The following is a 13624-nucleotide window of genomic DNA, read 5'->3' as shown; positions in this document are numbered from 1 at the left end:
TTACTTCTCTCTCAATGCAGGGAGAAAACAGCTAATCAGCCTTTAAATGTAGGTTACACTTTTCAATTTCCTTCCAAAGAGGACTGTATGAAAGGATATGGGTACTATCCTCAGTACCCCATATTGTCCCTCAAGCCTTGCCAGAAGTGATCCACGAGTGCAGGGCAGAGTACACCCTGAGTATAGCTGAGTGTGGTCCAAAAGCTAATAGTAATCGTAACAATAATAGTAATAATAGCTAAATATAAAAATAAAGATGATAGTTATTTTATGAAAGTATTAAAAAAGAAAGAAACACAGATTAAACATCTGACAGGCTGACAAAATGCTTTCCCAAATATTGAGTTAACAGCATAAAAGAACAATGAAATTGATTTTAAAAACAGTAATGTGTCCAAGATCACACAGCTATCTTCTGGTGAAGATAGACTTTGCAACCATTCCCATCTCACTCTCAGGCTCAAATTCTTCCTGCTCCTACGTATTTGCCCATTATTCATAAAAAAAAATCTTTTCACTTGAATAGGGTACTGAAAGAGGAAGCCTCAGTTTCCCCTTGCCAACAAGAGGGGAGCCCACCATTTCCTCTTGTCAGCAATTCCATTTTTCCTCTTTCACCGACCATACCTCACCACCAAGGCCCTCTCTTTGACATTCCTGGAGTTCCCCAGGACCTTATTCTTCTGTCTCAGTACGAGGAGTCACAAGACTAAGATAATGAACAGTACCTTGGGCAGGTGACCAGAAAGACAAAATAGCCTGAACCCCCTGTAGATTATCTGCATTCTCCGTAACACAAAGATCTAGTTTTCCTATAAAAATCTCACAAAAAGAGCCATAGTTAACTTAGTCCTGTACTAAGTTCCTCCCCACATGGGGAGCTCCTTTTCTCTTCTCTTCTACTTTCCAATAAACTCTTCTACTGTCCAAAGCTGAATCTGAGCATCTTTATGATTCAATATTTTCATTCTTGAAAATATTGAAGACCGTGGGAATCATGAATGAATACGGAGACCTGCCACTGCCGTTTCTGCCTCACCTGCATTAGTAGCCTGACTGAATCCAGGACCAGAAAGGATACCCTGAAAAAAAAAAAAACTGATAATATTCTTATGAAATCTGGGGATTAGTTAAGAGTAAAAAGTTATTATCATTTATATTATTATTTTGAGGTTTGGGGTTACCCCAGCAGTGCCCAAGTCTTATTCCTAGTCCTGCACTCAAGGATCACTCCTGGAAGGACTCAGGGAACCATATGTGCTAAGGGACTGAACCAGGCCAGATGTATTGCAAAAAAGGGGCCTGAGCCACTGCAATATTTCTCTTGCCAAAAGTAAGCCCAAGGCACTGCTAGATGTGGCCCAAAGCACCTCTTCCCCTACCCCCAAAAAACCTAACTACAGAGTATGCAAGTACGGTTCTTTTTCAGTGAGCAAAAATTATTCTAAAACAAAAGTTAAAATTCAAAAATCACTCAAAAATGTACCTGGAGAAATACCTTCAAACACACAAAATTTCCTGCAGAAAATCAAAAGTGTGCAAAGGACATGCTTTCCATCAAAGGCTTATAATCGAATAAGTGATCTTAAAAGTAAATATATGGCCTTAATATCTGTTTTGAAAATATTCAAATTTTATACCATTTTTCCTTTAATGCAGATAAATGTAAGAATAGACAGTAAATGTTTGTCTACAAAGACTATAAAAAGCCTCTCTTAGTCTGGTTTTGACAAACTTATTTTCATTTTTGTGAAAAAATAAAAAAGACAAAATTCTGGGGTTGTGACAGCCAAGAGTTAATGTTAAAGAATTAATAAAACTGCCTGATTTTTTTAAAAAAAAAAACTGCCTGATTTCAGAAGCTCTCAGGAATGAAAAAAAATATCAGGACTTTGAAAATAAATGAGCAGAAAACTGAGCATTTAATTAAGTAGAATAAAGGTTTGAGAGGTAAGAAAAGGAGGAAACTTATTAGAAAAAAACTAAAAGACATCATTGAAAAGCAGAGCTTATGGCATCTCTAGGGAACTCAGATTTAACAAATTATGAATCAAACAGGAAAGAGTAACGTAAACTGTTTAATTAAGATCCCAACCCTGCTCACTGAAAGACTTCAATGGCTATATCACCCAAAGCATAAAGCAGAGGTTTCTGAGGACACTCCAGAGACACATAACCTTCTGCCTCCATTCTCTGGTTTTGTCACTGTCCCCTAGCCAGCTGGTTTCCAAGCTTACTTGGAAATTAGTTACTCTTACTTGCTGATCTTCCCACTCCTCCGCTACCACCCTTCCCCCAACAACATACCTCCAAATTTTCTCAAACACTTTTGTCAATGTCTGACTACTCTGCATATGTTACTCCCATTTCCAAGATCCACTATCTAGATTGTATTTTGTCCAAGGAGGTTTCACCATATAATGCAAGCTTCCAGATTTTCTATCCTTTTCCAGTGATACTTTCCCACTAACTAGAATAGCGGCTAGGCACGTTGCAGATGCTCAATAAATTATTGTTGTATCAGTCCATCTGAATTATGTGTGATTTTTCATTAATGTCAGTAATAGTAATAAAATACTGACAAATACGTCCAATTATATACTAAACAATAATATTGCTCTTATATTTTTCACTTATTTTGTATATACTATAGAATAAGGAAGGTCTGCAATGTTTAGAGGAGTGTCTTACTAAATAGAAACCTGCTGTCTGAGATGATTTCCACTCAGGCTAATTTAATATAAAAATATCAAAGATAATTATTGAATGGCCTATTTTCCTTATGAGTTTAAATTGCATTGAGTTATTACTAGAAATCTCTCTCCATCAAAAAAGCTTTATAAGAAAGGTAGTTCAGAAGCTTGATCCACTAAGCAAATAGAATTGTAAAATTACAACCTCTGGATCTGAGAGATAGTTAACAGGGTTGGAGTACATTCTTGGCATGCAGAGGTGCTGGAATGACCCCTGAACACTGAGCCAGGATAAGGACCAGAGTACCAGTGGACATGTCCCAAAAATGAAAAGAAAGCATTTTTAATAGCCAACTCATCAATTTAAAGATGAAGAAATGAAGACAAAATTAAGTCACTTCTTCACATTCTATCAGACCTAGCTGATTAAGAGTTAAATGGGAGCTAAGTCCTAATAGATTATTGAAGTCTTAAAAATGACTCTATACATAAACATTTTTGCAATGCATTAATAGTCCAGATTGAAAATTTCCAGTTCACCATTTGACTAACCCTTCATTATCTCCAACATTTTTCCATTTCATTGCTCCAAGATGCTTGTGATTGGGTGCTTTGGATTGTTTAAACATTCAAGATTCTCTTTGCATTAAGATCACTAGTCAAGCAAATAACATGATGACTTCCCTAATATTTTAGTATGTTCAAGGGCCACTGCACCTTCTGGAATCATTCAACATTTAGCCTCTTATTGTAACCCCTTTATTTCCTTGTTGAAAGAAGTGCAAAGCCAGTATATATTACACATTTCTTATTCTGTTCAGGAGATGGACTGTCATTAATACCCATGAAATCAAATGGAAACAGCCTTCAGGGCCTAGAGATATGTCACTTCTCTATCTCTCTTTTAAAAAAATAAAGTGCAATTCTTGTGCTGAAAACCTGTACACATGGCATTGTTTTGTCATAGGCAGGGGGAAAAAATGGTGTCTGTATTTTCTTCTCAGAAGTAACAGCAGCAGTTAATCCAAACATGTGCATTTCCCCAGCCCCCAGACAGTCATCTCTGATGGTCCTAGTGGCACACAGACAGATACTTTGGCAAAGACAGTCTATAAAATGAAGTTGCTATGGACCCAAATGACCATATTGATTTTTAGAACAATCCAAAACACACAGAAACATCAGTTTTCTAAATAGCACACAATGAAAGGGACAGAGAGAAATACACGGCGACTAGTGGAGAGGAGCAGAAGGATAAAAGGCCATTTCATTAACATTGTAGTGTTTTTTTTAGGTGGTTCAAGTTCGAAGAATTGAGTAGCCTAAATTATGTCAAATGGTTCTTATCTGAAATTGTAAGGTTGACACTATGTTCATAGCTGGAAGCTGGAATAGCCAGTGGACCTTTAGGAAATGAAGTCTTATAATCCTTTGAATATATATATGTACATCCTCTTCATAGCAAAAATTGCTAGTTTTTCAATCTCTTTCTCCTTTCCCTCTCTGTCTCTAGGTCTCCAATAGACTGTGCTGTGTAAACAGCTTTATAAACACAAAATGACGTATTATTTACCAATTCGTTCATTAAGTTTGCTGCAAGCAAATATTTTCCTTAAATATACTTAGTGAGGGAAAAGTGCCATCTAAGCCGGAGATCCCTGCAAGGGAGAATCAGGATCAGGAGAGATTAGTTGAAACTTACCATGGCCCCCTCATTCCTTCTTTGGGCAACTTCTCGCTGCAGACGGGCCACAGCCAACTTCTCCCTGCAAAACAAAAGCACATGATTAGTTGATCATTCTTCTAAAGTCAAAGTACACTGGCATAGCTTTGAAACATTATTTTCAGGACTCCAAAGGAACTCCTTCCTTGGCTTAGCTCACTTCCTGCACTAAACTTTCTATAAATATTTAAAGCGATTGGTCATTTGTGTATTGTTTTTATTGAGAGTCATGAAAGAAGAGTTTTTGCCTCGCAATTTACATGGTCAAATTAATGCTAAATGCCAAGTAAAAGATTTGTTTAACATTCGTTAACATTGACCATTTGTAAATGAAGTTTCCCAAATATTTCAGTTTCCTTTTCAATATCAATTGTGTTCATCTTGAATACAAAATTATTATGATTGAACTTTAGATTCCTTCTTCAAAGCCTGAATAAAAATTCTGCATGGTGCCGGAGAGTTATTATAGGGGTGAAGGCACTTGCCTTACATGCAGCCAATGTCCCGCATTACATGTGGTCCCCAAGCACTGCTCAGAGAGATCCCTGAGCACAGAACTAATATTGATAGAGTACTGACGGTTGTGGCCCCCAAAAGAAAACAAAAAATATGCATGTAATTTTTCCGGATCTAAGAAATATAAAAATGTAGGGCTAGAGCAATAGCACAGCGGTAGGGCGTTTGCCTTACAAGCGGCCAACATGGCCAACCTAAAGTTCGATTCCTCCACCCCTCTCGGAGAGCCCAGCAAGCTACCGAGAGTATCTCGCTCGCATGGCAGAGCCTGGCAAGCTACCTGTGATCGCACGGCAGAGCCTGGCAAGCTACCCGTGATGTATTCGATATGCCAAACACAGTAACAACAAAGTCTCCAATGGAGACGTTACTGGGCCCGCTCGAGCAAATCGACGATCAACGGGAGGGCCTTTACCTTTACCTTTTAGTTTTAAATATTAGACATCTATTTCAGTTTTTTTAATAATGAGTTTAATTTATATAATTGTACTTCTGATTTTACTTTAAAAATTTCTAATATCTATCCCAAATTTTGCATATAATTTTGAATTGGCAAGAACATATATTTGGAGCAAAATTTCAATTATTCCTTAAATGGATGTAGATGGTATAAGGGTAATTACACTCTTCTGGTAATTCTTAAATCAATTTTAGCAAGAATTTTCCCAAAAAACCCTTTTACTTTTTTTCAAACATGAAAGTATTTGAGGAACAGGAAGATAGCACAGGGGGTTAAGGCATTTGCCTTACTCAATCCCTGGCACCAAATACGATTCTCTGAGCACCAGCAGGTGTGATCACTGAGTATAAAGCTATGAGTAAGCTCTGAGTACTACAGAGTGTGACCCAAAACCCTTCCCCCCTCCAAAAAAAAAGATGTGAAACTTCTGGTGACCTCCTCTTTTCCCCCATAGGCACAGAGGAAGGATCTAACTTGTTACCAGAGTAAGACTATTCTCCCTACACCAACTGTCTGGATTTCTTTTGCCCATATCCACACTAACACTGGTTGTTTTGGGGTATTTGATGCTTGTCAGTCTCACTGGTGTGGGGTATCATTGCCCTTTTAGTTTTCATTTCCCTGAGAAAGATTTATGTGAAGCATTTTTTTCCATATATGTTTAGCCTTTTCTGTCTGCATTAGAGGAAGTTGATGTTTATCTCTTCTCCCCATTTTTGGATAGCGTTAACTGGTCTTTGTTAAATTTTATAAGTGCTTATGTATCTTGGTTATTAACCCTTGTCAAATAAATGGTGGAAAAATAGATTCTCCTAGTCTATGGAGTATCTTTTTATTCTGATCTTATTTACTGTTTCTTTTGTGGTTCAGAAGCCTTTTAATTTGATGGAATCCCATATGTTATTTCTTGCTTCTATTTGCCTGCCAAATGGCATTAAATTGTTGAAGATGCTTCTAGATTCAGTGACATGAAGGGATCCGCCTATGCTTTCTGAATAAAATTTATAGATTAAGGTCTGGCATTGTGGTCTTTAATCTATTCTGAATTGATTTTTGTGCATGGTGTGAGTAAAGGGTGTGAGTTGATTTTTTTAAAAATATATGGTCAGTTCACTCAATCTACCACATTTGTGTGTGTGTGTGTGTGTGTGTGTGTGTGTGTGTGTGTGTGTGTATGGTGCTAGGAAAGGCTGTAAGCTGATTTCTTGTCACATTTGACCAGTTCACCCAACAGCAATTTTTGAAGAAAGTTTTTACCTGCTCCTTTTCATATTTTTAGCTCCTTTGACAAAGATTAGCTGTCCATGACCTGCAGACCGGACTCTGGGCTCTCAATTTTACTCCATTCTGAGAGTCTATCTTTACTCCAGTACCACACTATCTTAATTCCCATAGCTTTAAACTATAGTTATACTATAGTATAACTTAAAGTGGAAAGAATAATTTGCATCAACCTTTTTCATAGCGTTGCTTTGCCTTTTTGCGGCTTTTTAGTATTTATTATACATCCCAAAAGCATTTTGTAAACATCTTTTAAAAATATTATGGGTATTTTTATAGGACCTACATATATATACATACTACTTTGGGTCACTGTCACTGTCACTGTCCTCCCATTGTTCATTGATTTGCTCGAGTGGGCCCAGTAACGTCTCCATTGGAGACTTTGTTGTTACTGTGTTTGGCATATCGAATACGTCACGGGTAGCTTTCCAGGCTCTGCCGTGCGGGCGAGATACTCTCAGTAGCTTGCTGGGCTCTCCGAGAGGGGCGGAGGAATCGAACTCGGGTCGGCCACGTTGGCTGCGTGCAAGGCAAGCGCCCTACCGCTGTGCTATCAGGTAGGACTATCATTTGATAATATTAATCCTTCCTATTCATGGCCTTTACTTTACTTACTATTCATAGCCATTAGACAAGAAAGAAATTTTAAGGGCATCTAGATTGGAAAAGAAGCAGTGACAGAATACATACTTAGAAAACCCTAAAGACTCTATTTAAAAAAAACCTCCTAGAAAAAATACACATACAGTAATGTGGCAGGCTACAAAATCAACACACAGAAATTTAGGCATCAATATATGTAAACAATGAGGCATAAAATATATTTTAAAAAACCCATTCACAACTGTGCCTCAAATGAACTTCTTTTTGAGTTAATTACAAGGCAGGGAGTCTGTGTATAAACTCCGATTCAAGTCCTGATGAGCTGATGAAAGGACAAATGAAAAGAGAAAAATATTGAAAGAAAAATGTGGGTAACTTTATGGTTTAATATGCAAATTAAAAACATGGTAACACTGTATATTCTCACTGTTAGTGACAGATCCTTGGAAACTATAATTCAAGCAAAACAATGCATAAGGAAACTGATTTTACCTTCTGCTACTCGATAAAAACAAAAGTAAGTTTTCTACAGTATTTCTGGTCACAAAAGCAGTATCAAACGTCTAAATAAATATTCAGGCACTTTCAATTGAAGCCATTATTTTTATTCATTCACTCATACATATTTTATCCTTTAATGCCAGCTTAGGATGTTAGGTGGCTAGGGCCTCTCCCTGAGACTCAGGAAACAAGATGGGGTCAGTCCTGAACAGGATGATCTTTCCACTTCCATTGCAAAGGTCACTCATGATTTCTCTCTCTTTCCCCTTTTTCCCTCAGACTGGAGAAAATGTGCATCTTTTGTACATGAGAGTGCTCTGGAAAACTCTAAGTAGACACGAAAAAAAACACGCCAACTCAACACACTGACCCCTGCAAAAACAGTTCGCTTTCTTTATCAAGTATGATAAAATGACACTCAACAAAATAATCTTATTTAAGGATCTGAATTATACAGAAGGACCAAATGAAACAAGTGTATAAGCAAACGTTTTTTTCTTTAAATTGAAAGCATGAGAAGTACACATACAATACTATATTATCCAACAATTGTACCTTGAGGAAATCCAACCAAAATGCATATATGCATGCATGGTCACTAAGGGATATACTATACAACGTTCATAGAAGCACTTTTTTAATTTCTTCAAATTTGGAAAGGGAGAAGGAGAGGATGTTCGAGATGGAGAGGGAGAGGATGTCAGAGACGGAGAGGGAGAGAAATCTGAGGAGAAGTACAAGATTCCAGTGCAAAAAGAGAAGAGAGTAGACTGGGAATACACTCAAATGTACAGCATTTGATCTACATGTGTGAAGTACTATGTGACCCTCAAGCACTGGTGTGTGAGCATCTTATCAACAATAACAATACCAAAGCAATACATCATCTAGTCACATGACATTTTTCTAACCTGAGTGTCTAAAGAACTTTACAAAGCAATACAAACTATACAACTAATAAGTGAATTTAGCAAGGTCACCAAATTCCAATATAAAAATAACTTGCATTTTATATGCTAGCATGAACAATTTTGTAATATATTTTAAAATATAATATAGTGTTAGCTTCAAACACCATCAAATACCTAAGGTCTATTTGCTAAACTGCTACACTGAAAAAAACAGACACAGTTTAGAACAATTCAAGATTGCAAATCCACACATTCTTTTATCATTTTTGTTGGCTGTATGAATTTGTAGCAAATTAATCTATACAGTATTTTTCACTGGGATATACAGCGCCACCAAACTAAATGAAGAATAACATGTGAATAGCAGGAATTAATGGATCATGTATAGAAAAACTGTCACTGTCACTGTCACTGTCCTCCCAATGTTCATCTATTTGCTTGAGCGGATCCAGTAACATCTCTATTGTGACAATTGTTATTGTATTTGGCATATCAAATACGTCACGGGTAGCTTGCCAGGCTTTGCCATGCAGGCGAAATACTCTTGGTAGCTTGCTGGGCAAATAAGGATTTTTTTATAAAGAAGATTCTGGGTGCTCAGAAGGCGAAATACTCTTGGTAGCTTGCTGGGCAAATGAGGATTTTTTTATAAAGAAGATTCTGGGTGCTGGGGAGATAGATCATGTCGTAAAACCCATGCCTCGTATGGGAGAGGCCTGAATTTGATCTCCTGAACTTCATGGTTCACAAATCTCGGTATTTCTGATGGCCCCTCAGTACCATCAGACAAGAGCAACATAGTATGGACATGGCTAAGCATCTGAATGTCAGACACACACCATCTGAATATTAAGCATTACTAAAAGTGGACCCAGATCCCCTTCTCTCAAGTACCATTGGGTCATCCTTTTTTTCTGTTTGGGGGGTACATTCAGTGGTGCTCAGGGTTTACACTTGGCTTGACCTCAATGATCAATCATACCAGTATTCAAGAGAAGCATGTGATGCTGATATAAAACCAGGGTTTGATATGAGCAAGACAAGTACTTTAACCCCTGTACTACCTCTCTGGCTCATGAGATAACCTATACATAGGGTGACCCCTCTAATAAAAAAGAGAAAATTTATACAACAGTTATGCTTGTATCAAGAAAACAGTAGGTCCAGTCAGAAGAGAAAGGAGAGTCTCAGAAGAATAATACCAGTACAAAGCTGATCCAAAATAAATTAACAATGTGTCTGACAGGAATTAGTAGAAATGAATTAGTGTAACATAAAAACATAACTCTGTGACAGGAATGGTGAATATGAACTACAGAAAAAGGTGAAGTAATTCTAGAATGCTAAATGTTAATTTCTCTCTAAAACTTTACTGGACTCTACTCTTGAGAATGTTTTAATTTGATTTTACCAATATAATTTAATTCACTTGTATCTTAATGAGAAACATTTTGGAGAAGAAAATTTATGAAGGCAGACTAAGAGCACAAAATACTTCACTTCTATTACAGGGAGTCAAGTTAAAATGTCTACAATAGATCTAGAATAGATCTGGATGGAAGCATACTATTTAGATATTAGGACCTAAAACCCAGAAGTTAAAAGAATATAAAATGGTTGGATTTAACCTGCAGTTAGAGAAGGTGATTACATCTTTAAAAGTTCTGACTATTGTACTAGTTTTCCAAACTACACATAATACTTTTTGTTTGTTTTGGAGTTTTGTGTCTTGGGATCACTCCTAGAAGTTAACAGGAATGGGTAGTTAACCCCAGCTCTGGGCTCAGAATCTCTCCCAGCACTGACTGAGAAACCATGTGCTATCAGGGGTGAAACTCACACCTCATGTACTCAACACACTAAATTTTCTATCAGTCTCTAATTGAGAATTTTTTTAAGTATGTATTTATTTAAATATTTATTGGTGTGCTTCCTTTTAGTTAATACAAGGTGGAGAAGCTGAGGGGAGAAAGCATTATTCACAAACTGAAGATTCTTCATCAAATGATTCATTCTTAGGCTCCAGAGAACTCTGAAAATTTATGAAAGATATTAATTATATCTGAATAAATTGTGTTAAAGTACAAAATGGAAGAAGTTTAACATTTTACAATAGTATTGCCAATGTAAATTTTTTTTAACTTTAGCAAGGCATAGCATATACAGAAAAATAAAGAAATCACATCCTACATAGCTTGCCAAAAAATCAAAGAGACCATATCCTTATTACTACTATAAATAATATAAAAGTGACACCTTAATTGAGCACTAGAAGCTACTATGAAGCTTAGGATGATAATTAATTCATACTTAACATTCCTGAACTCATCTATCCAATTGTTTTCTATGTATGCAGAATATGGAGACATTTAATTTCAAGTGTAATCTATAAAATCAATTCTTATAATTTTCTTAATTGCTTCATTATCTATTTTCCTTTATGCACCAAAATTTCTCCTTACCTACAATAGTTGCAGTTAGAAATGCTGATTGATATATTCTTTATGTGGTCATTTGTGATGAAAATAACCCACTAAACCATAGGCTTTCCGAAATATTGAGACAATATGCAATTAGTCTCTATCTACGAATTGATATTTATTAATATCAAAATTAATGTTAGTTAAAGCAACAAAATGGGAGATTAATACCCAGGAGTGGTCGAGATTAGTACCAGGAATTTTGCTCCATGACTTGGAGGCCAGCCACACGTGTTAAGGGAAAAGGAAGCTCAGATAGAGAAGAGAGCACCAAATAAAGGGTGTTGGAAGGATCCTCCCAGGGTGGGAGAAGCATGCTGAAAGTAGACTATAAACCAAACATGATTGCCACTCAATGCCTCTCTTGCAAAACACAGGACCCAAATGGAGAGAGAGAGAGAACAAGGGGGAATGCCCTGCCACAGAGGCAAGGTGGGATGGAGGGGATGGGGGGTGGGAGGGATGCCGGGACCCGTGGTGGTGGAGGATGGGCGCTGGTGGAGGGATGGGTACTTGATCATTGTATAACTAAAACCAAGCACAAAAGTTTGTAAGTCTATAACTATACTTCATGGTGTTTCACTAATAAAAAAAAACTCATCTAACTGTAAAATTAAAGGGGGGGGTCTATACTCTGTAGTCAACTGTCATGGTCACGGTCATGGTTCTCCCGTTGTTCATCGATTTGCTTGAGTGGGCCCAGGAACATCTCCATCATGAGACTTGTTGTTACTGTGTTTGGCATATCGAATACATCACGAGCAGCGTGCCAGGCTCTACCGTGTGGGCAAGATACTCTTGGTAGCTTGCCAGGCTCTCCGAGAGGGGCGGAGGACTCGAACTCGGGTCGGCCATGTTGGCTGCTAGTAAGGCAAACACCCTACGTATGTCAATAAAGTTGCTTTTGGCACTATGAAAAAAAAATTAATTAAAATCCTCAAAAAAAATTAATGTTAGTAACTATGTATTGAAGAATGATAGTCTCTAATACAAACTTGCCTTGTTGAATACAATTTTTAATAATGATCAATTGGCATTGATAACTATGTAATACATTCACACAAAATAATTTCACAGTCCACTTTCAGATTTTGGTTTGCGTGTTTGTACATATTCCAAAATTATGATAAGCACAATTTCCTTATACTATCAGGTAAGTATCTAAGCAATCTACAGCAAATTAAAATTCTGAATACAGAGTAGGGTAAGTACATATATATATATATATATGTATGTATATATATATATTTGAGGTTTCATTGTTTTCTGAAATTTTAGTAGGGTAAGGAAAGGTAAGAAAGACACATTCTCATATTTGGGGTTTCATTGTATTCTAACATATTATGACAACATCCTCAACTCTTCATTTTATCTGTGATAAATACCTACTAATATTTGTCACATATAAATGGTAATATTTATCTAAAATATTTATTTGGAGCTATAGCACAGCGGTAGGGCGTTTGCCTTGCATGCAGCCAACATGGCCGACCCAAGTTCGATTCCTCCGCCCCTCTCGGAGAGCCCGGCAAGCTACCGAGAGTATTCGATATGCCAGACACAGTAACAACAAAGTCTCCAATGGAGACGTTACTGGGCCCGCTCGAGCAAATCGATGATCAACGGGAGGGCCTTTACTTTACTTTTTTCACTTTATTTATTTAAAATTCATGTAAATGTAAGTAAATAAGAGCAATCTCATTTCTGGGATTCTACCCCCAAGAACTACAAAACTCCAATCAGAAAAGGAATAACAAAAATTCTAAGGCAGTTTGTCTACAGACCTGAGCTTACTGAGGCAGGAGAGGAGACAGGGAAGAGTGGAGGGGGTGGGGTAAGGCCTCTGGTAGTCCCTGAGACAAGGAAGAGGCCACTCTGTTGAAAGGTAAGGGGTTGTAATATTGTAAGCCAGAGACTCTATCATTTACAGAATTGTAAATCACAAAGAAGAAAAGGAAGGAAGGAAGGAAGGAAGGAAGGAAGGAAGGAAGGAAGGAAGGAAGGAAGGAAGGAAGGAAGGAAGGGAAAGAGGGAAGGAGGGAGGGAGGGAGGGAGGGAGGGAGGGAGGGAGGGAGGGAGGGAGGGAGGGGTTCCATTTTGACAGAGAGATAGTAGAGTGGGGAAGGCACTTGCCTTGCACATGGTTAATCTAGGTCCAATCCCTGGCACCACATATGGTCCCTCAAGCCCATTAAGAGGGATTGATGAGTGCAGTGCCAGGAATAATGCCTGAGCACCACTGGGTATGTTCCAAATGTACCCCCACCCCAAATAATAAATGAGCTTCATGAGAAGAGCGATAACGCTTGGAAATATTTGTTTCTGTATGCAGTCAGTTGCGATAACACATGTTATATAGCTTCAAAGAAATTCTACAGTACACTCAGGAAAAATATAAGTAAAATGGAAGACTATATAAATGTTCATATGATAATAGTTTTGACTTTTTAGAT

General features: G+C 37.4%; 1 protein-coding gene across 1 annotated transcript in view; it reads right to left on the bottom strand.

Moving 5' to 3' along the window:
- Positions 1-13624, bottom strand: part of NCKAP5 (NCK associated protein 5) — a 1139016-nt gene that overhangs the window by 635006 nt on the left and 490386 nt on the right. Inside the window, exon 4 of the mRNA XM_056117696.1 lies at positions 4396-4459. Coding sequence (XP_055973671.1) covers positions 4396-4459 — 64 coding nt within the window. The remainder of the gene's footprint in view (positions 1-4395; positions 4460-13624) is intronic.

This window comes from Sorex fumeus, unplaced genomic scaffold (genome assembly GCF_029834395.1).
Source record: "Sorex fumeus unplaced genomic scaffold, SorFum_2.1 ptg000035l, whole genome shotgun sequence".
Taxonomy (NCBI): Eukaryota; Metazoa; Chordata; class Mammalia; order Eulipotyphla; family Soricidae; genus Sorex; species Sorex fumeus.
This window is presented reverse-complemented; position numbering and strand designations above follow the sequence as displayed.